This window comes from Chrysemys picta, chromosome 8 (genome assembly GCF_011386835.1).
Source record: "Chrysemys picta bellii isolate R12L10 chromosome 8, ASM1138683v2, whole genome shotgun sequence".
NCBI lineage: Eukaryota > Metazoa > Chordata > Testudines > Emydidae > Chrysemys > Chrysemys picta.
The window spans coordinates 11,622,092-11,644,073 of NC_088798.1; the positions used below are offsets into that span (position 1 = coordinate 11,622,092).

General features: G+C 43.9%; 1 protein-coding gene across 2 annotated transcripts in view; it reads right to left on the reverse strand.

Annotated features, from left to right (window-relative positions):
* Nucleotides 1–21,982, reverse strand: part of LRP8 (LDL receptor related protein 8) — a 258,479-nt gene that overhangs the window by 62,015 nt on the left and 174,482 nt on the right. For both annotated transcript variants that reach the window (XM_008167917.4, XM_008167918.4), the window contains exon 4: nt 6,451–6,579. In XM_008167917.4, coding sequence (XP_008166139.2) covers nt 6,451–6,579 — 129 coding nt within the window. The remainder of the gene's footprint in view (nt 1–6,450; nt 6,580–21,982) is intronic.

The following is a 21,982-nucleotide window of genomic DNA, read 5'->3' on the forward strand; positions in this document are numbered from 1 at the left end:
TCAAAGGGATCAATGAGAGAGGATGTATCCATTAAGTGCACAGATTCCCCTGGACCACAGATCGATGTGTCTTGGAAGTACAGTTAAATTACTGGAAAATATCCTGTTACAATAGTAATGACTGCACTGGCAGAACCGGATAGATTGTGGCTGGTCCACAGAGGAAGGAACATAGTAACAAGGGGCCTTCCTGCCCCTTTGCAACCCTGCACACGTGTTGGTCACAATTTCAGTCCTGAGTATAACGACAGGCCCCAGCTCAGGCTGCTGGTGAATCTAGAGACTCAAAAGGGGAGGGGAGAGGTCTTTGAGCCAGCCAGCAGAGCTGAGTCAATATGGGTGATAGTGGCGTAGGAAGAGGTGCACCCTATACCTTATAAAGGGTGGCAGAGCACCCATTCAAAAGTTAGTCCGAATTCCTCTTAGGGCGCCTGCATGTTCTGTTTTTCATAGAACCCCATTCCATTATTGGCTTTAGCTTAAAAGCAGCATCAAAGAGGGGCTTACAAAGTGCTGGTCAGTAATATAAGCCAGCCATGGATGTAAGATCCCCAGTGCTACTGGTTAAAGTCTGCACTGATCCTAACTTGAGGCTTTAATTACAGTACTTTGGAGAGAAAAGAATTTCTCTGTGCTTCGTTCTCAATAAAGGCTATTGGCTACCTTAGGTGGTTCCCTGCTCATCTCCTGAGCTTGGTGTGGGAAAGTGCGTTTATGAAGGTGCAGTTTGCAATTTCAAAAATTGTGAACCCAGAATTAACTGTGGGTTTAAATTCTACCACTTAGACTACTACATTCATGATCTGCACCTACACTCAGGTACTTAGCCACCTCAGCGCTGCGATTTATACCCACAATTAATCCCAGGCGCAGCGGCAGTCTTTGTTGGCACAAATCTGGACCCATAACCACTGGCGCTTTATCCACTGTAGTTTGAATGATTCACATCATGGAGCCTTGCGCTGCTTCTTTCAAGATTATTCCACAGGCTGACAGATCTCACCATTACAAAGTTGTTTTATTAACAACGGATCTCACCAATAAGAGAAGCTTGTTATTGCTCATTTTGTATAGGTCTTCCAAGGAGAGCTACAGGAGGGAGGTGGATTCCTCACGGGAGTGACTATCTCTCCGTCCCTTGCAGCAATTCGTGCCTAACAGACCCACACAAGCAGTCTTGCCTAGCTGTGGAAGCAGTTTTTATTTTAGTAGGTTAATCCAGCTCCGACTGGGATTAGCAGTGGTCCATACTGTTAACCCTAGGTGTAGACAGTTCAGGAAGAATAGCCCGGCTGATGCTTCTGACCAGGAATATTACACTCAGGATTCATATTTCATGTCAATGCACGTCCCCTGGCCTGCCTATATGCACAACCATTTGTTTGTAGGATATGATGCCTGTTCACAAGTTGGACAGGGCAGGGAGATCAGGAGACAGATTTTTTGACGGTCTTGACTCAGAATAATTTACTCATCATTCACATATTGTGCCAATACATATGCTCCAGCCTACTTGCATTCATGGCCAGATGTGTGGAGAGCGTGCTGCCTGCTAACAAGGGGGGTCAGAAACTTGGCCCAAAGCAGAGGTTACAAGCAATTTACATGGGCAGCCTGCACGACCCTACCAGTGGCATCTTTCTCCCTACAGCAGGGCTCTCCTGTGTGCTAGTTTTATTGACATTTACTTCTGATCACACTTGATGACAGTTAAGAAGAACTGGTGGGCTGCCAGAGCCTGTGTTTGACCCCTACTGGGTGTGGATAGCATGGCCCTCACTACAAGTTTCCCACAGACCTGTTACATACATTTGGCAAAACCCTATAAGACTACTCAGCATAGTATTGTTTGCAGCAGGGCAGTCCGCTGGTAGACATCACCACCACCTCTGTGTTTTGTGAGAAATGCCCATAAGTCAGGTTAGCCCTAACTCGAGGAGAGAGTTCATGGCTCTGAATCCTGAGTGGAAGGAAAGAGGGGCAGGGAGAAAGAGATTAATGAGTCTGCTCTACAGCCGTAGCTAAGAGCTCATGCAGTAGAAGCTCATGCACTAAGCTCCAGAGGTTCCAGGTTCAATCCCGCCCGCCAGCAACTGGGATCTGTTGGTGTTACAGAAGCACCTCCCATTAGGTGCCTAACTACCTTTGTTGGGTGGGGCTTAGCGCCTCTTCCCCCCCAGCATCTCCTATTGCTTGCTTAGGTGGTTCCCTGGTCACCTTGCTGGCTTTTGTGAATCCCATTCTCAGGAGCCTAACTTCCCATGCATTACATACAGAGCCTGGGTACCTAGCTCAGGGCTGTGGATTCCACTGGGTGGCAGGGCACCCAAACATTAGGCATTGCAGGGCTGAGTTTAAGTTTCCTTTTGTGGATCGAGCCCAGGGATCGGCAACCTTTGGCACGCGGCCCATCAGGGAAAGCCCCTGGTAGGACGGGATGGTTTGTTTACCTGCAGCGTCCACAGGTTCGGCTGATCGTGGTTCCCACTGGCCGCGGTTCGCCATCCCCGGCCAATGGGGGCTGCAGGAAGAGGTAGCCCGGCCCGCGCCACTTCCCGCAGCCCCCATTGGCCTGGAACAGCAAACCGCGGCCAGTGGGAGCCGCGATCGGCCGAACCTGTGGACGCTGCAAGTAAACAAACCAGCCAGGCCCGCCAGGGGCTTACCCTGAGGGGCTGCGAGCCAAAGGTTGCCGATCACTGATCTAGCCCTAAAAGGCTTACATCTTGCCAACAGTTTTGTAATAGTCTTTTACGCATGACTAAAGGCGAAAGAGGAGTATGTAACGTATCGGTTTGTTCTCCAGTTATGTGACATAACAATGCCCTGAGGCTGTGTCCATGAGCTGACTGTAGAACAAGCATCTAAAAATCTCTGCTAGAAAACCTGTAATTTTTATGAACCAAAGCCTGTGATTTGTTGCCATATTATCTGTTGTTGCCACTGAGTTCTGGACTTCACTCTTCTCTTTGAGCCTGCTCAGCTGAGCCTCACCAATGCCTATATTGACATGTGGGGAGGGATGACTTCTTACTATCTGTGCCTCTCAAATACCATTTCCTTGGTCCTCTCTCCCCTGCTCTTTCCTACTCTTTGTTCTACTCACTCTAATGTTCTGCCTTAAATTACCCAGAGAGCTTGTTGGGACAGGGATTGTCCTTCAACTCTGCATTTGTACAGCCCTAGCACTATGTCTGTCTGGAGTTACGCCTGATCCTGCCTTGGGCCTCTAGCTGCCACTGTAATGATACCAGCACTGCACAGTAATATAATAGCAGAAGTATAGGCCAAAATGACATTCGTAACCTCCACATTCAGCATAAGATCTTCTGAAGGATGATAATAGTAAAAGCCAATTATTCGATTCAATAAATGGGAATGGCCCTAGTTTAAATGTGTCCAAAGTGTCACATTAGCTCAGAATAAGAATGCTATTAATATGAATTTAGAAACAGCTAAGAGTTTGGACATTTCAGTTGCTATCCCCAGTCATCTTCAGCTTGTTTATGGCCCGGGCAAGCTCTCAACCTGGAAATTACACCGCACACAAGGAAACTTCCCATCCAAACATTTATACAGAGAACTATGTTATATTTTTATTTTGACATGTTTTCTGGCTCGGTGAAAGGAGCAGCCTTTGGTATGACAGGGAGCTCTGCTTTGAGAGGCTGCGGTTGACAGTTGTGGATGAAGCTTCATTTAAACAACAACAACAACAAAATCAGCATAGAAAAGAGATTTTGACTTAGAAATATACTTTTAAAACTCAGGATGAAGCGTACTGAAGAGATAAGAGAAAAGGGATAAAGAAAGATTCTAAATAGAGAAGAAACAGGAATGTTAACAGAGTATCAGTAGACAAGCTTAGTGAGGTTTATCAGATTTGGATAAAAGAGAGGATTGCTATCAATCCTCCACAAGTACTCAGAGTTTAGTAGCAAAGACAACATATTTGTCCTCCTCCATGAGAAAAAAAATCCTTAATTTGATAAACAACCACATCTAAAGTGCCTTCTTTACAGCACTTCAGTACTTTCCACTCTGTCTGCTTTTTTAAAGAGTGAATTTAATTCATGTGAAAAGTGCTGGACTGACAGGCCTGGAGATTGAAAGTCTTTTATTTGTTTTAATGCACAGGAAAGGTAAAACAGTAGAAATCCTTTCCTACCAGTGTGCCTTAGCTGAGTCCTAGATTGAGAGAGCAGCTCATTCCACATTTCTGTTCAGTCCTTGACCTCTCTGCTGTGGCTGCCAATTGGCATCCATAACACTGGGGGCTATTTTGTGATATGGACACCTGTCCAAAAAGAACTGGCCAAAAGCCACTAATTTGGTTCACACCAGCTACTTAATAGCTTCAGAAGATGATAAAATTTGTCCTCGGAGTAATTTCCATGTTAAGAATTCACATGTGCATGGAACAAGCTGAAGATAACAAAAGATACATCAACTGAAATGCCCAGAAAGGAAATTCTCAGCGGTTTCTAAATCCATATTAATAGCATAATTATCCTGAAATAAAGTGATACTTAGAATACAGTTTACTACCTTTTTAGGGGTTACTTCTGAGCATTGAAAAAATGAAATTAAATGCAAGCAATTTAAAACAGCTTTCTATTAAAAATGGACTCAATACTGCAATCCTTGTTTGTGTAAGTAGTGCAACTAAAATGAGGGTTGCAGGTTTTAGTCCTAAAATTGTTTTAAGATCATTAATTCAGCACTCTATCTGTGTAGAAGGCCAGCGCCCTCCTGACATCCAGGATATGTAGCCTGCGCTCCTCATCTGATGCATGAGGCTTTGGAAAGAAGACGGGTAAGTAATTGTCCTGGCCAGTATGAAACTGGAAAATGACCTTGGGCAGAAATGCTGGGTGTGGCTGCAGCTGGACCTTATCCTTGTAGAAGACCGTATAGACTCCAAAGTAAGTGCCCTGATCTTGGACACTCTGCAGGCCAACGTTATCACGACCAGGAATGAAACCTTCCAGGAGAGAGCAGGAAGCTAGAGGCTCAAAGGGAGGCCCCATGAGCCTCGACAGCACGAGATTCAGGTCCCAGGGAGGGATCCCGGACGTGCGGGTAGACCTTTCAAAAACTGTGCTATCATGTCATGAGTGAAGATCGACCTGCCTTGGAATGGAGGATGGAAAGCCAAGATAGTGGCCAGGTGAACTGTGACTGATGATAGGGACACCACCTGGAACTGCAAACTGGCTGTTGAATAAATTTTTCTTCCAAACAGATCTAACCCTTTGGCCTCTTTATTTTTGGGGGTTGAACTGGTATACCCCTGCTTGTCTTTTTTATTGGCCGCAGAGACCATCAGTGAGCCGGAGGGTGGGTATAGAGGTATTCAAATCCCTTGGCCGGGACAAATACACTCAACAGTTCATAGAATTATCAGCAAACATTAAATACTGCATTCCCATTCCCACATGTGTAATTAATGGCTAAAGAAAACTCCCTTGGGTAAATTTTTATGATATTTCCCACTTACTGTGTTGACTTTTTTTTGTTTTTAATCATGAAAGAATAAATGTTTGAGCTAGGGAAAAAATTACTGTCCATAACATCAAAATTAGGGGACATATTTCACTCATAGTACACAAAAGCTTTTCCCAAAGACCAAAAAACGTGACAACAGACATGGAGAGGCTCCAGTGGAAAAAACAGAGATAGCGTCCTTAAGGGTGTAGTTACCCAGAATTATCAGCGGTTCCATCTTGGATTCCATATCATTGACTTAAAAAAATAAACGCATGAAGTGTCTGAGAAATGAGCTATGTCATATTGGAAGATTAGAACTGACAGTCCTGGAGAAAAAAGTGAACTTCAAAGAGAAACCTAGCTGAAGAAAGGGAGATCATTTGGACCACACACAAAAAAGTCAAGTGTTAATAGCCTTACCAATGTGGCTGTGTGATCGTGTCAGAATTGCTAAATTGACCAAAGGTGGGCATAGCCAGTACCTGGATGGCAGCCCTCAAATAAAACAGAGACTCTTCAAGAAGTGATGTTGGTGATTTAGGAGGAAGCACTCTTTTGCCCCTGAATCAGCAATACATCCTGATCCAGTATGGGGCCTGAGGCAGTATGCTGTCTTTAGGAAGACACATAAAACCAAGGTCTGTTGCCCATTTAAGCCCCTACAGCACTTTTTGCACAAGTATGCATGCTAACCAGTATATCTTAACCAAATTCTAGCTGTGTTCTGTAACTGCATTCTGCTAGAGAGACAAAAGACTTGTCAGCTGTACACAAAATCTACTCTACTTTCCTCAAGTAGCTCCAACTCTTCTTAAATCGGCTGAATAGCACTGTCAATATAGAGTGACTGTGGAGTTTGCTGGTGAGGAAAGTCATCCATTCATATGCAATCTATGAATCACTTTAGGAGCCTCATGGAAGAAAGCGGCTATATAGATATTAGGTATTATTATAACTCACCAGTAGTGCAACCAGCCTCGTCAAGTCCACTTTCACAGTCTCTCTCCCCATCACATCTCCAGGATGATGGGATACATTTGTTGCTTGAGTCTCCACAGCTAATTTTTTCAGCTGGGCACACTTGTTTGGCTAAAAAAAAAAAAAAAAAAAAAAATACAAGGAAAATAAATGTAAATATGAAAACAGCAGTAGACATTAAAGAGATATTGGTTTTAGTCAATTTAATGTGGCCAGATTCTGAAACTGATACCCAAGTAAAATTCCTATAGTAAGTGGCAGAGACCATTGATATCAATGGGGATTGGGCATGTTTAGATACCAAAAGTCCAATGCAGATACATCACAATAAAAGAGCTTCAGAACTGATTTTTATTTAAATATTCAGCAAATAATTTATGACACATTTTTTATTATTAATTGATCTACTAGTAGCTAATGTGGTGGGTTTTGTTTTGTTTTGTTTTGGTTGGTTGGTTGGTTGTTTTTTTTTGTTTTGGCTGCAATTTCCTTTGTACAGCAATTTCTGAATTTCATGAAGCAAGAGAGATTTCCCCTATAAGACAAGGGAGATAAGTAGACAGGCTAATCACAAACTCATAGATTTTGCACACATCCAACTACAGTTGGCTAAAAATTAGAAAAAACCACAATGAAAGGCACCAGGCCACAAACAAGCTTAGGGGATGGAGAGACTTGCAGAAATAGAATCTCTGGTATATAAAAGAAAATGCACCGATGCACTGTGGTCTTCGTTCTTCTCTCACTTACATTAGTTTTACACTGCTAAAACTCCCTTAGCTCCACTGGAGTTATTTCCGATTTATACCAGTACATGTAAGGTGAGACTCAAAAAAACAGTCACTCACCTCTCGTAACTATTGTTCTTCGAGATGTGTTGCTCATGTCCATTCCAATTAGGTGTGCGTGCGCCGTGGGCACAGTTGTCGGAAAGTTTTTCCCCTAGCAGCACCCATTGGGTTGGCTGTAGAGCCCCCTGGAGTGGTGCCTTCATGGCTCTCAATATATGACCCTGCCTATCTGGCGCCTCAGTTCTTTCTTGTTGGTTATTCCAAAAGAGGGGAAGGAGGGCGGGTTTGGAATGGATATGAGCAACACATCTCGAAGAACAACAGTTATGAGAGATGAGTAACTGTTTTTTCTTCTTTGAATGATTGCTCATATTGATTCCAATTAGGTGACTCCCGAGCCTTACCTAGGCGGAGGGGTTGGAGTTAAGGAAACGCTGATTGCAGCACTGCTCTGTCGAAAGATGCATCATCTCTTGCGTGCCGGACGATGGCGTAGTGAGAGGTGAAGGTATGTACCGAGGACCAAGTTGCTGCCCTGCAGATTTCTTGGCTCGGGACCTGGGCCAAGAACACTGCTGACGAGGCTGGGCCCTCATGGGGTGTGCTGTAAGAGCTGGGGCCGGTACTTTGGCCAGCTCATAGCCCGTGCGGATGCATGACGTGATCCAGGAGGATATTCTTTGAGATGAGACCGTGAGTCCTTTCATCCGGTCTGCCACCGCTATGAACAATTGGGTCATCTTCCTGAACGGCTTAGTGCGCTTGATGTAGAAAGCTAGTGCTCGCCGAACATCGAGGGAGTGCAGCCTCTGCTCCTGGCTACTGGCATGAGGCTTAGACTAAAGATAGGCAGGAAAATGTCCTGACTGGTGTGGAAATGCAACACCACCTTTGGCAGAAAGGCCGGGTGAAGCCTGAGTTGCACTTTATCCCTGTGGAAAACCATGTATGGTGGGTCAGAGGTGAGGGCCTTTAGCTCCGACACTCTCCTCGCAGAAGTAATGGTGACCAGGAAGGCTACCTTCCATGACAGATATAGGAGGGAGCAAGTTGCCAATGGTTCGAATGGGGGCCCCATGATCCTGGAGAGGACCAAGTTAAGGTCCCATGCGGGGACAGGCTGTCTGATCTGGGGATGAAGGTGGTACAGACACTTGAGGAAGTGACCACCCATACGGTTGGCAAAGACGGATCACCAGGAGGCTCCTGGGTGGAAGGCCGAGATAGCAGCGAGGTGTATCCTTATGGAGGATGCCACCAGGCCTTGCTGTTCCAGGTGTAGGAGGTACTCCAAGATGAGGGGTACCAGTGCCTGGAGAGGGGGTGTATAACGCTGGTCACATCAACAAGAGAATCTCTTCCACTTTGCCAAATACGAGGCTCTAGTGGAGGGCTTCCTGCTGCCGAGGTGGACCTCTCTTACTTGCCTCTAAGAGCTGCTCCTTCCTTGCTTCCGGTGCTGCTTCTGTTCCGGGGAGTGGGAGCAGTGCCGGGTCGAGCCCACCAGTTTCGGCGCCGGGGAGCAGTGGTGCCGCGGGTCTCTGCCAAAGTCCTTCCGCAGTGCCGCTTCCACCACTGTTGCCAGGGTGCTACGCACCGATGAACTCGGTGTCGGGTCTTGCCGTGCTGCTGGAGGGGGTGGTCTAAGTGTCCTCTCCATAAGAAGCTGCTTGAGGCGAAAGTCTCGCTTCTTTTTGGTTTGGGGGCGAAACCCTTTACAAATTCTGCACCGATCGGCTTGGTGAGCCTCCCCCAGAACTTTAGACAAGCGCCGTGGGGGTCACCCATCGGCATGGGCTTGCTGCAGGACTTGCAGGGTTTGAACTCTTGGGACTTGGGCATGTAAGCCCTCCCAAGGAAAAGCGGTTGGGATAGAGGAAAACCCCCCCAGCCCAACTGCTAACTACTAACAAGCACAGAGAACAACAAACAAACAAAGCTAGGGAAAAGTGGTAGAACTTGCTGAGCAAGATGCTACAGTTTCAACGACCATCACTGGCGGTAAGAAGGAACTGAGGGGATGCCGGGTCGGCAGGGTCATATATTGAGCGCCATGAAGGCGCCACTCCAATGGGCTCCACAGCTGTCCCGATGGGTGCTGCTAGGGGAAAAACTTTCCGACGACTGTGCACACAGCGTGCGCACCTAATTGGAATCGATATGAGCAATCACTCGAAGAAGAATCTATATTTAGTGTTAACTAGTCTACACAATCCCATAGCATTTTGTGGTTTAAACCATATAATTAAGTACTCTGGAATGTTCATCCAATTAGACAGTCACTCACTGAGCAGTCCAACTCCTCTTTTAGAAAAAGGTGTTTTCAAATGGATTTCTCCGTTCGTACTAATGCTGGTAAGACTACGTGTGTCTGTGATAGGATGAGGTTTTAATTATAAAGGGAAGAGCCTCAACACAGAAGCGAAATGTGTTTCACATAACCCTGTGCAAGTACTTACACAAAGAGACAACCAGTTTTCTATATGCTGGCTGGGAGACTGTGGACAGCAGTATCTCTCAACTGATTTCACCACCAACTTTAAGAACCAGGCCTCAGAATCGCCTCTAATAATCCTAGAAGTGTCAACCAACCACCTGGAAGGAAGTCTCAGTAAATCATAAAGGCTAATGGTGAATTTCTTTTCTCTATCTTCTCAGTCCCCTGACTATCTATACAAACCTCTGCTTCTATGAGCTGTGGGCGACCAATACATCATGCAAAACCAGCACTCGCTTACCGCTGCCAGCCAGCTAATAACATATGTAATTGCAGCTTTGTAACTCCGGGTGAAGACAGCATTGGGGCAGAAGCTAGTTACAATTTCTCACTGCACGTTGTTTAAATTATATTCTTTTCTAGATTATGCAATGGTCACAAAAACACCATATTTAGGTGGTGTTTTTTTTTAAGTATTTGGTTTATTAATAAAACTATCAGCTAAACTTGGGAAGACTAATAAAATATGAATGATTTTCCCCAACAGTATTATTTATTCTGTTAGGAACAAAATATTTGTCAGAGCACTGGTCCATCTAGGCAAGTCCAGTATCCTACCTTTGGCAGCTGTCCACATCTGATACTTCAGAAGAAGACACAGTCTGCCTATCCCTCTGGCCCCAGTTTCATAATACACCATTAGCCTGATTTTCAGAGCTGCTAAGCACCCAAGTTAGTTCCACTGAAGTCAATGAGACAACACCTCTGAAAATCAAGCCACTAGTCAACTTTGCAATACTGTACATCATTACAGTATCTTCCCATGCATTGCTACTCATGATATTATTAACTCAATGTGTTCTCAGTGTGAGAACCATAAGAACTGCACAGCTGTGCCATGCAGCTCTTTTCCCGTTTGCCTGAACTGTTCAAACAATCCCATTCTAACAGAAAAATGAAAAGCCATTGGGAGCAGTCATTAACAGAGAACATCTTACTGACACAGATAGGAGCCAGCAGACACTGCTTCAGTTGTCAATTTAGACTGGAAATCTCTTATCCCCTTCAAAACAGAAGTATGAAAACTACAGAAATGTTTTCCTTCACCACTAGAAAAACCATAAGTAACTCAAAAAGTGCTGCAATCAGCATGAGGGAACTCAAACAATTTTATTAAGATGATGTTAAAAAAAAAAGTGAACAGAGTTTGAGCATAGAAGTTTCTGGTTATCAGGGAATAACATATTGAGGATGCAAAGTTTGGTTTAAGATCAGGTGGCATAAGGAATACATAATCTGCAATATCCCCGATTGGGGGTAAATTCTATATTAGAACTTGTCCTAACAGATAAAGAGGAACTGATCACAGAACTAAAAGTTAATGGGAGCTTAGGTGCAAGTGATTGGGTCTTGATCACATTTACAATGTGTAAGCAGAATAGTCTAGACTAGTAATATATCAACTTGGTGCTTTAACAGGGCCAATTTCATAAAGCTGACTGTAATTGTTAGGCATCTGGGAGGAAGAATTTAATCAGAAAAATGTGAATGATAATTGGGAATCATTTAAGAACACCTTACTATATCCCCAAAAAGCTACACTCCCACAATGGAGGAAGACAGCTGTGCTGGTTAAAAAACCAGCCTGGTTTAGAGGGGAAGCTATAAAAAATAAAAATAATAATATATAACAAATGGAAGGAAGGGGAACGTGATTGTTCATGAGTATAAATCAGAAGTTAGGAAGTGTAGAAAATTGATAAGGAAAGCCAAGGGACACAAGGAGAACTCTATGACACAATAGAGTTAAGTAGGGTTTACTTGTTTGTTTGTTTTTTTTAATATATTAGAAACAAAAAAATCCCTACCATGGTATTGGTCCATTACTAGATGGAAATAGCAGCATTATCAATAATAATGCAGAAAAGAAAAAAAGTGTTTAATAAATATTTATGTTCTGTACTTGGGGAAAAAGCAGATGATGCAGTCACATCATATGGTGATGATAACCCTCCTTCCATTTCAACTAGTATCTCTGGAGGATGTAAAACAGAAGCTACTAAAGTTAGTCATTTTTAAATCAGCAGGTCCAGAAAAGAGTTTTAAAAGAACTGGCACAGTAGCTTGCTAGACCATTAATATTGATTTTCAATATGTCTTGGAGCACTGGGGAAGTTTCAGAAGACAGAAAGAAAGCTAATATTGTACATTTTGGAGACACTGAAACTATTCATGAATTTGGATAGAATTCAGCAGTTTCAGCTGAAAAAAAAATCCTTACAAATTGGAAACGTCAAAACATTTTGTTTCAACATTTTCAAAATGAGCCATTTCAACATTTTGTTACAAAATGACATTTTCAAAGACAATCTCTTGTCTGTGTGTCATACAGGAGGAGAAGACCGTAAGTGGGGCTTGGGCATGGGGGTGAAGGGAGTGGGAAATATTCCCTAGCACATCTGGTTTTGAGGAAGAGAACATATAATGACAACTGACATTGTAATCACTGATCTGCAGGAAGGTTATGTAGTATTCACAATTTAATTGTGGGCACTACTCTAGCCACCTGTCTACAGCAGCCAAACAGCCTAGGGGAGCAGGAGGAATGGGGAAGGTAGGGACAGGAGAATTCTATTCATGGAGAATAGAAGAACGAGGTTAATCATCTCATTGACTGAGAAATTAGAGACATTAACAAAAAGTAAATTAGACCAGATGAACTTGCAGGATGCAGGGACAGAAGCTGTCACTTGTCACAGTTCATCAACTCTTTGCACTGAGCCAGGCCCCAGTGGCTACTGTGAGTCCAAGTGATCTTTGCACTGAAGCCAAGTACTCAGCACAAAATGAGATATAAAAGAGAGAGAAATTGAAAAAAAATCAAAGTGAGAGTAGTGGAGAAATACACACCAGTATTTTTACAAGCTTCTTCTTAGAGATACCAAGACAATTCAAATGCAATGGGACTTAACATACTGCACAAGCCATGAAACGGTCTCCTCATAGCAGCCGAAAATCATGCTTGGTTTATATATTGTCTCATATCTTGCTTACAGAATTTAGTATGCTTTGGACTTCTGTGACTAAAATGTTTAGCTCCTTCTCTTCTTCTCCAGTCTTCACACACTTGAAGGAAATGGTTAATGTAGTACGTGACAGTGACCGTCAAAGCTGGATATCCTGTGCTCATGTGAACTATAGCAAGGTCTGCCTTTTCAGAAATAGACCATTAAACAACTTGGTTAAAATGTCAGACACATCAAGACCAATTTATCACAATGAACTGCAAATGCCAAGGATGGACAACAATGCTTTATTTATAAGGAGACAAGAGCAAAGGAGACAAGAAGGTTCCATTTACTCACTACAGCCAATGACACATTCTTCTTTTTCTTTACATGAGGCTACAAAGTCTTTCACAGAACCATAGAGCCTAACTGGCGCCCCACTGTTTGGCTTCCTCTTATGCACTGCTGAGCTTTTCAGGCTCCGGACATCATGTATATTCAAGAAAGCCCAAGAGAACAGAATTGATTTGCTTTCAGAAGACCATTTGTCAGGTTCTCACCATACAGGTACTCTGAGAGCATGCATAAAATGTAATTAAGCAACTTCTACTGGTGGGAAACCTACAAGACTTTTCATCAGCAGACTGTATCTATGAAAAAAGCATCCTTTGTGGAAATGCACCATCTTAATGATGGAGCAGTTTTTTCAGTATCTCTGTTTTAAGAATCCCCAAGACCCTTTTTTCTTGTTTCTTTCAGAAAGCTTTAATTAGCACAGGAGAGAATGCCAGGCAGAATGGTTTTATTTTATTAATTATTATTTCTGTCATGTCAAGTAAATTGTTTCTCCTCCATTTCCAGTGCTGCTTTTGGATCTTTAAAACCCTACATAACGGAATCCTCATCAATGGTATGGCCCTTCATTTAAAAGAAGGCTTGGATTTCTTTAACTGGGGCCTAGGCACAAACTGTCCTAGTATCTTCCTTCCTAAATGTTAGGAATTCCTCCCCACTCTTGAAGACCAAGGCCAAGTCGGACACATTGTCTTGCCAGGAGATACTCCCTTTGAATTCATTGAAGGAAGGATCATGCACTCCGTGCTTCTACTCAAGGCAAGCGTTATCGCAAAAAGAAAATCGTTAGAAGCTGGTAGTCAGCAAAAAACTTAACACTGTTAAATGGAATTCTAGTTTCAATTAGGATATGCTCCTGACTTCTGGAGATTTATGATTAAGCAAGACGCATGTGATTAACGGTCATGTTCATCATGCATATGTCTGCGTATTCATTCTGAATTCAAAGCTAACTTATACTTTGTGCATTTCCACTGAAGGCCCAGGGACTGCATGGGGTCTAAGTCAGCTTCGAATTTATTCCTTTCTGAATAATATATGGCTGGCTGCTATTTTACATAGTTACATTGTTCTAGTTTCTGTTAACATCTCCCTTCCTTATGCATTTCCCCCTCTTCATTCAGGAGCTGGAGCAGGTCTGCGAATTAGGAGAGCTGGATTCTATTCCCTGTTTACCCATTGATTCACTATGTGGCCTTAGACAAGTCATTCACGCTTCAGCTCAGTTTACTCATCTCTGTAAAACATTAAGATACTCGGTTAAAAGGTATTATAAGCATTAAGCATCCTAATTATTATTCCTATTTATCCCTTCTTCCCCTCCCCAAAAGCAAAAAGCAAAGTCTTTTTCTTATAATCAGTAACAAATGTTTTCTATTTCTTCTAATAATCACTTACTGCTAATCATGATTGACCAAATTCACTGACACCAACATTGAATTTGGGCTGGTGAATTCTTTTGATATTGATACAGAAGTCATATCATAACTACTTAGGGGTATTCCCCTGAAATCACACTTATTTAGGTTCCTAAATATGGATTTGTATATTAATAATACACAAACAAAAATCAAGAACCCATTCGTGGGAGTTCAAACAGAAAGGCTTCATACACTATAGTGCAAAAGAGATTAAGATTCCATAGTCAATTTCTTCTTTCACCACATCAAGCTATATGCCATATGTAGGTGTATATATACAGGAGTGAAAAATTCTGTATGACCTCTCAGCTTTCACTGATGTTACTGGAACTCAACATTCAGTGGCAGAATTTGGTTCATCCACTGTATCTGTATTTACATTAAAGATACTCAGGGGATTGTTGATAAAAAAAGGAGCCTTTTACCTCTAAGGTTTCAGATCAAATCCAGCCCCAGGCCAGCATGGAACATCATGATTGGTGGCTCACATGAAATGAGACCGGGGCATCTACAGTGTTGGAATGAGGCCATCAAACAACCAGCACACCTGGCTTCTTTGTTGGCAGTCTCAGCAGAGAGGGAAGGATGCCTGGAGACTAATCTATCCACCACCCTTATTACATGGGTCAGGATTGAGGCACATTTGCAGGACACTGGGGAGCTTGCATTGCTGTCATTTGTCTGGACCAACTGCAGTGGATATATAAAATAACCTTTCAGTGAGTATAAAGGCAAATTATAGGGGAAAACCCTGAAGCAACTATTATTTTTGCAGCTCAAGCTAATTAACTTCTTTGAGGCTTTGAACATAAATTACTATAAATGACCCAAAGACTAATTAAGAAAGGACAATAAGAAAATATAACTATAAAGCTCAAGAAATTGCAACATCGTTAATGGGATAATAGTTGATAAGCCTGTATTATTATTCACTTCTACAGTTTGATTTGTCTGATAGTGACTTGTTTTCAGAAGTTCTCGGGGAATGGAACAGGATTTACGTGGATTTAATTCTGTTGCACGAAACAGAACAGCCCAAATGCATTCTTGGGTGTTTGTAACAGAAATTGCTCTCTCTTGGGCCGCATGGGTTAGAAGCCCATAGTTCCCATCCAACTCCTTTCCTCACTTAGAGATGAGATGATTAAAATGTGCTTACTGTACCAAGGGCTCAACATGCTTAGAGGAGATAGCACATACATTGCTTTTAGACAGATTAACACACTGCTAATTATCGTCTCTGAGATCAGAGTGAACTATAACCAGGAATTCAAAATCCCAGGATTAATCCTAATTACCAAAATAAAGAGTGACTCCTGCAGAGTAACTGGCCTAGGCTTTTACAGGAGAGGTGTCGTATGCTTCACAATGAAGAACAGGGGCATTACAAAGCTACTTATTGTTGGGATTGATGATAAAAGTGATTCCCAGGGGTTTTGCCAGCAGCTTTAATATTTATTACATAAACTGATTTGAGTACCATGTAAAGAGGCAAGATAAGTTCTGTCACAGACTGAAAAGACTCATGGGGCCAGAATTTCAAAAGGGCTCAGGGACGGATTTGCAGTGCTCTGTACCCACAACTGGAGCCAGATTTTTTAAAGAGCTCAGCCCCCAGTAATTCCCACTGACACTTATGGCCAGATTTTTAATACAGTTCAGCGTGTGGGGTGCCGAGCTCTGTTGCAAAATCTGGCCATTTCCTATCATCTACCCTTCCTAAAAGACTGAGTAATTGTCAGGGCTTATCTACATGAACACTTAGCTCGTGGCAAGCTGGGGTGTAAACATACTCCACACTAGCCTGCCGCTCACTAAGAGTCCATGTCTCGCTGCTACCATGCACTAAAATTTCCCTACAGTGCCCTTCAATCTATTCCTGTTTCAAAGCAGTGCAGATCAAAGCACACTAGGGGAACTATTAGTGTGCAGGGCATCAGGGTCTGCACAGACACACTGAGTATGTCTACACAGCCATGTAAGCCCGGGCTTGAGCCTGGGCTCAGACCTAACCCCCTTGCATCCACACACCAATTGTGCTAACCTAGGGCTCAGACCTAGGGTCCCGGGACCCTACAGGACTGGAGGATCTGAGCCCATGTTAAGCTGGGACTTAGGGTCCAAGCCCTATTGCTTTCTTTTTCACATGGCCCCTGCTTCATTTAGGTCCCAGCCCCAAAACTTCCCCGCAGCTTCCTGCGGTGCTGGCTCCAGCTCCTCCTTCTTGCAGGAAAGTTTTGGGGCTGGCAGCCCCAGGGAGGCAGGGGGGGGCCCAGGTGCAAGGGCCAGAGATCAGAGTGGTGACAAAGCGGCTGCCCTGCAGGAAAGGGGAGCAGCAGAGCTCCTGGCTCAGCACAGCTGGGGGAGGACTGACCCCCAACTCCCTGGTTGTTCCCCCTCTCTGCAGCATAGCTGCTTGGTCCCTGCTCTGTTCTCTGGCCTCCCGTGCCCTTCTTGGGACTGTGTGTGCAGAAGCACCCAGGCAGCATGCACTGTGCGGACAATGAGTGGGAGCCAGCCTGAAAACTTCCCCACAGCATCCTGGGGATCTCTTAACCCTGCCTCCCGGGGCACAGCAGGGTCATGTGTTCAGCGTATGGGGTGCCGAGCTCTGTTGCAAAATCTGGCCATATCTGGTCATGGATAAGGGATCCCCAAAGGATCCTGGAGTAAACCCTGGGGATGCACTTCACCGCTCCGCAGCCAGCAGCAACCAGGTTAGGCTGTGTGCTTTTCCTCTGAAACCTTCATGTTATGTCAAACTTCAAAACAAACCAACAAAAATAAATAAAAAACCCAACCAAACAAAAACACCTTCATTGAACAGCCCATTTTAAAAATTAAGGATTGCAAAGTTTCATTTTAATCATTTGACAGCCCTGGAACTGATGTCCTAATTATCCTCAGAAGAGGTGAACATGGGCACTTTCCTACCAGTGTGACAGCCTAGAAGTGAGGAGCCCAATTCTCAGATTCGATGGCAGTTCAAACTGCAGTCATGCTACTCGGACAGCCCCCAAAGGAGCTAATTATGCACTTTATGTACTTATGCACTCCTTATGGGCACCTGAGTCCCATCAGTAGCACTGTCAGTTAGGAAACAAGGTGGGCAGTAGAGTTTTCCCACAGTGCAACACATTCACAGGGCTAGAGTGTTGACACTGGGAGATGGCGGGTGCTAGGCACTCTGGGATAGGGTTACTTTAACTTGGGTCTGTGCACTGCAGTGTGGACACCAGAGCCCTAGGTTCGAGTATGGGTCAAAAAATCCCTAACCTCGGGTTAAAATGCAGTGTAGACACTCAAGCCCATGGTTCCCTGTCGTGGGTCAGCTAACTCAAGTCCCACTAACCCTAGGCTTACATTGCTGTGTAGACATACCCTTTATGCACAGCAGGCTAGTGAGGGGTCAATTGACACCCCCTTTTTCCACAAAATAAGTGTTTGTGTAGACAAACCCCCGGTGAGGTTTTTAATGGTCTCTATACAATAAATGCCAGGTGTCCTCAAACTGTTAAATCTGAGGGAGCAAATGGGAGAATAGGACATAGGTACCACAGTGCTTGGCGCGGTGCTTGTATAAGGAGATCTACAGGTTAAAACCAGGATTCTCTCCTCCCAAATGTGATAGTTGATTAGAGATTATTGCCTTCCAACAATCCATGTCACTATTTCTCATCCAGCATGCAGGAAGTCAGGGCATAAACCCTTGGGATATAACAAAGTTATATCTGATGTGACTAATGCGCCCCAATCTTTCTTGTCATTATACACAGACACATATTACTGTTACAAATTCACTCAAGATGTGACAGGACTCACATGCTGTTTATCCTCTGTGGTTAGTCAGATTCCTCCTTTTATTCTACCTCTTGAGAGAGGAAGAATGAGTTCTCCCCACCCCTCTCAAAAAACTGAACATCCTCAATTTCCTCCATCCCTATTTTACACCAGACACCCTCAGGGCCTGTTTGGCAACAACTCCTCTATTGGCACAACTCACCATGGAGCCTCTCACCTCCTTTCTTGGCCAGAGAAATCCCTCCTCTCCAAAACGAAGAGCTGGGTATGCTACCTCTTCAGATGGCCCAGCAACTGCTGGCCTGGGAATGAGTCACCAGGACTGAACCGAACTCGGATCTTTCACATGGCACTGCATAACTCCTCTGCTAGGTCATGAATGGATGGACAGTCGAAGAGAGGGGAAGTGGGATATGTTAAGCTGCTAAGCATGATATGCTGTCTGAGAGATGTGAGATAAAGTGCTTGAAATAAACAGTCACTAAATATGAATGGGTGTAAAACATTAGCAACAAGGACAATCTGAAATGTATTTCAGGAATATTTCCATCTTGTCAGAATTAAGTGAATGAGATAGTAAGAAGTGATTCTGGGTATTATGAGCCATTTGTCACCTCATTCCTACAGAAAAAAACATATTGCCTTTCATGAGCCTACAGCCATATGGTCACAAGGCCCATTTTCTTAGAGTGGCCTGCAAAGAAAATTAATGAAGCAGCAGCGCGGTTATGGACTAGTGTCTGGTCTAATCACTAGTGGGCAGAGCTCCCAGTCTCAGTGGAGAAACAACAGCTTTCCACAAGCTAAACTCCGGACCCATCTGTCAGTATTTCCATGTATGTTGCTCCTTCAACCCTTTGCAATATCCTCTCTGGGGACCCGCAAGTCCAATTATCTACTCTGGGCTGACAATGGAGAAATATGAAAGTATACAGGATTAAATACTGCCCCAACTAAAGAATTGGGAATTCTGCCATTGACTTCAATAGGGTCAGGATTTCACCCACACACTATAGCGGAGGGTTGGCTGACTATAAGATCTGCGATACCAGATCCTACCATTGGTGCATCCCCGCCAGAAACCTGCCTCTAGCAATGGCCAATAGCTGATGTTTCAGAAGAAGGCTTAAAATCAAAATATACCTAACTAATTATGCCATTTGTATTCCCCTTATCGTTATCTTAGTTTATACGGCTACAAATCATATAAAGAACTATTTTCACAGTGATTTGAAGATACAAATAATAAGTATTATTTATTATTAGTCATAAGGTTGACCAGCATTTTTTAAACTCAGGAGGGCATCAACCCTTCCTTCTGATGGCGCATAGGAATGGCTCAAGGCTCCTTATGGAAAGAGCTCATTACTCATTAGTAAATCAGCACAGAAGCAGCCTCCATTGTAATGTATGGGTAAAAAACATACATCAGAAGAGACTTCACAAGGGCTGGTTCCACAGTACCCTGTGCCCCTCCATAGATCTGGCAATAGGTCAAGCAGTGGACATGGTCTAGTGCAGGGATTCTCAGGACAAAATTTTTGGTGGCCTCAGAGTGCGGCCACCCACTCTTGCTGATGGCCACTCTGACACTTTTTCCTAAAATGCTTAATTAACTTTAGGAAAAACAAATAAATATGCACATATACATGTCCAAATCATTGTAATTTATTTATTGCTAGCTAGTAAGTCTGCTGTGAAAAGTGATGTTAACAAACATACAAGTATCACTTTTCACAGCAGACTTACTCAGCCCTGGTAAGCCTGGGGACAAATTAAGCCCTGGATGGGGAGGTCGAGGGAGGCAACTGGGGCCAGGGGAAACAGTGCGGGCCTAGAGTCTGAAGCCCCGTGGCCGTGGGATGGGGACGGAGCCCGATGCTGAGCAGCTGGAGCCTGGGGCCTGCCACCATGGGACCAAAGCTCGAAGCCCCACAGCCAGAGCCTACCACCCCATCACCCCAGAGGTGAAGCCCAAAGCCTGAGCCGCACCGCCCCTGGGAAGGTGGGGAACTCACCAGCTGCCTGCTCCTCCACCGTTGTGCCCCAGCTGTCTCCAGAGGGGGCAGGACTCAACCCCTGCTTGCAGCCCCAGCAGCCAACACCAAGCCGGTGCATCCAGGAGCAACAGAGAGGGGGAGGGGCCACTGCTTAGCCCTCCCCTTCCCCCAATCTCAGCCCAGGAGGCTGTGGCCATAAGAAAAGCCCCTGGTGTCCGCTTTTGAGAAACACCGGTCTAGTGATCAAAAGCTGGGGAATGAGAGTCAGGACAGCTGAGTTCCAATCCCAGGTCTGCCACCTCATGAGATATAATCTGGGCCAGTCACCTAGGGCAACTCTACACCACAAAATTAAGTCAACCTAAATTACATCGTTGCACACCCACCACAGTAATTACATCATTGTTGAATGTCCACACTACACTCCTTGTGTTGGCAGTGCACGTCCTCACCAGGAGCGCTTGCACTGATTGAAATGTCTGCGTGAGGCATTGTGGGACGGCTTCTGAAAGCCATCAACAGTCAGCGTAAGCAATGAAGTGTCTACACTGACACTGAGTTGACCTAACTACATGAACCTAAGCACTATGCCTCTTGCGGAGATGGAGTTATTAAGTCAGTGTAATGGGAGAGTTACATCACTGGGAGCTACATTTTAGTGTGCTCAGAGTTAGGTCGACATAAGCTGCTTTATGTTGACCTAACTCTGTAGTGTAGACCAGGCCTTAACCTTGTGTGCTTCAGTATCCCCCATCTCTAAGATGGCACAGTACCTGCCTTGTAGAAGAGTTATGAAGCTTCCTTCATTAAATGCATGTGAAGAACTCTGAGATCCTTGGATGACAGGTGCTACAGAAGCAGAGTCTCCTTCTGTGTATCACATGTAGGTCTTATAAACCTTGACTGTACATATCCCTTTAACAGGAACATAAAGTGCTTCCCATTCAGGGTTTATCTTCAGAAAAGAATTTTGTTGTTCTTTTCTGCCACCTCCCTTCTGCTTCACTAGACACTCCTCCCTCTCATTTGGGATAAAACCGCCCTTAAATCTTGTTTTTACCACTAGTATTTTTATTATATTTGAAACAAATAAATCCCCAGCACTGATTAACAAAAAGCTGGATTCCCTACATGCAAGTCCTTCAGATTCCTTTGCAATATTTACATTGTCTTTTCAGCTCTGCTGGTGAAGAAGCTTCGGACCTGGAGCCTAACTGCTAGTGTCCTTAGTCTGTGCGCTGATAGGCGCAGAGTAGTCATGAAGAACACTAAGTAAAAATGCAATGCAAAGTTGTATGAATTAACTAAGGAATGAGAAACAGCTGAAACAGAGCTTGCAGAAGAGGTTTTCAGGGTACCAAAAATAGGAACGTGCTGGACAAATAAATAAAACAATTAAAAAAATTAGCTCACAAAGTTATTTCTATATAGACTTCTAGTGGGAAAACTACTAAACATTCCCTTTTATAGAAGAGAGAGACTTTACCACTATCTATTTCACTAACAAGGCAACAGTGAGGCTCAAAAATGAAATGGCTTTGGTTGAAAGGACTTGAAAATGTACCGAGTGTTCCCTTCTCTCTCTCTCAATATTCTTTAAACTCTCTATTTTTAGAACCAGCTTGGTAGTAACTGATTTAGCACACCGCTCTGCACAAAACTGCCGCCCTGCCATCAATCTGCCCTCGTACCGCCAGCTGTA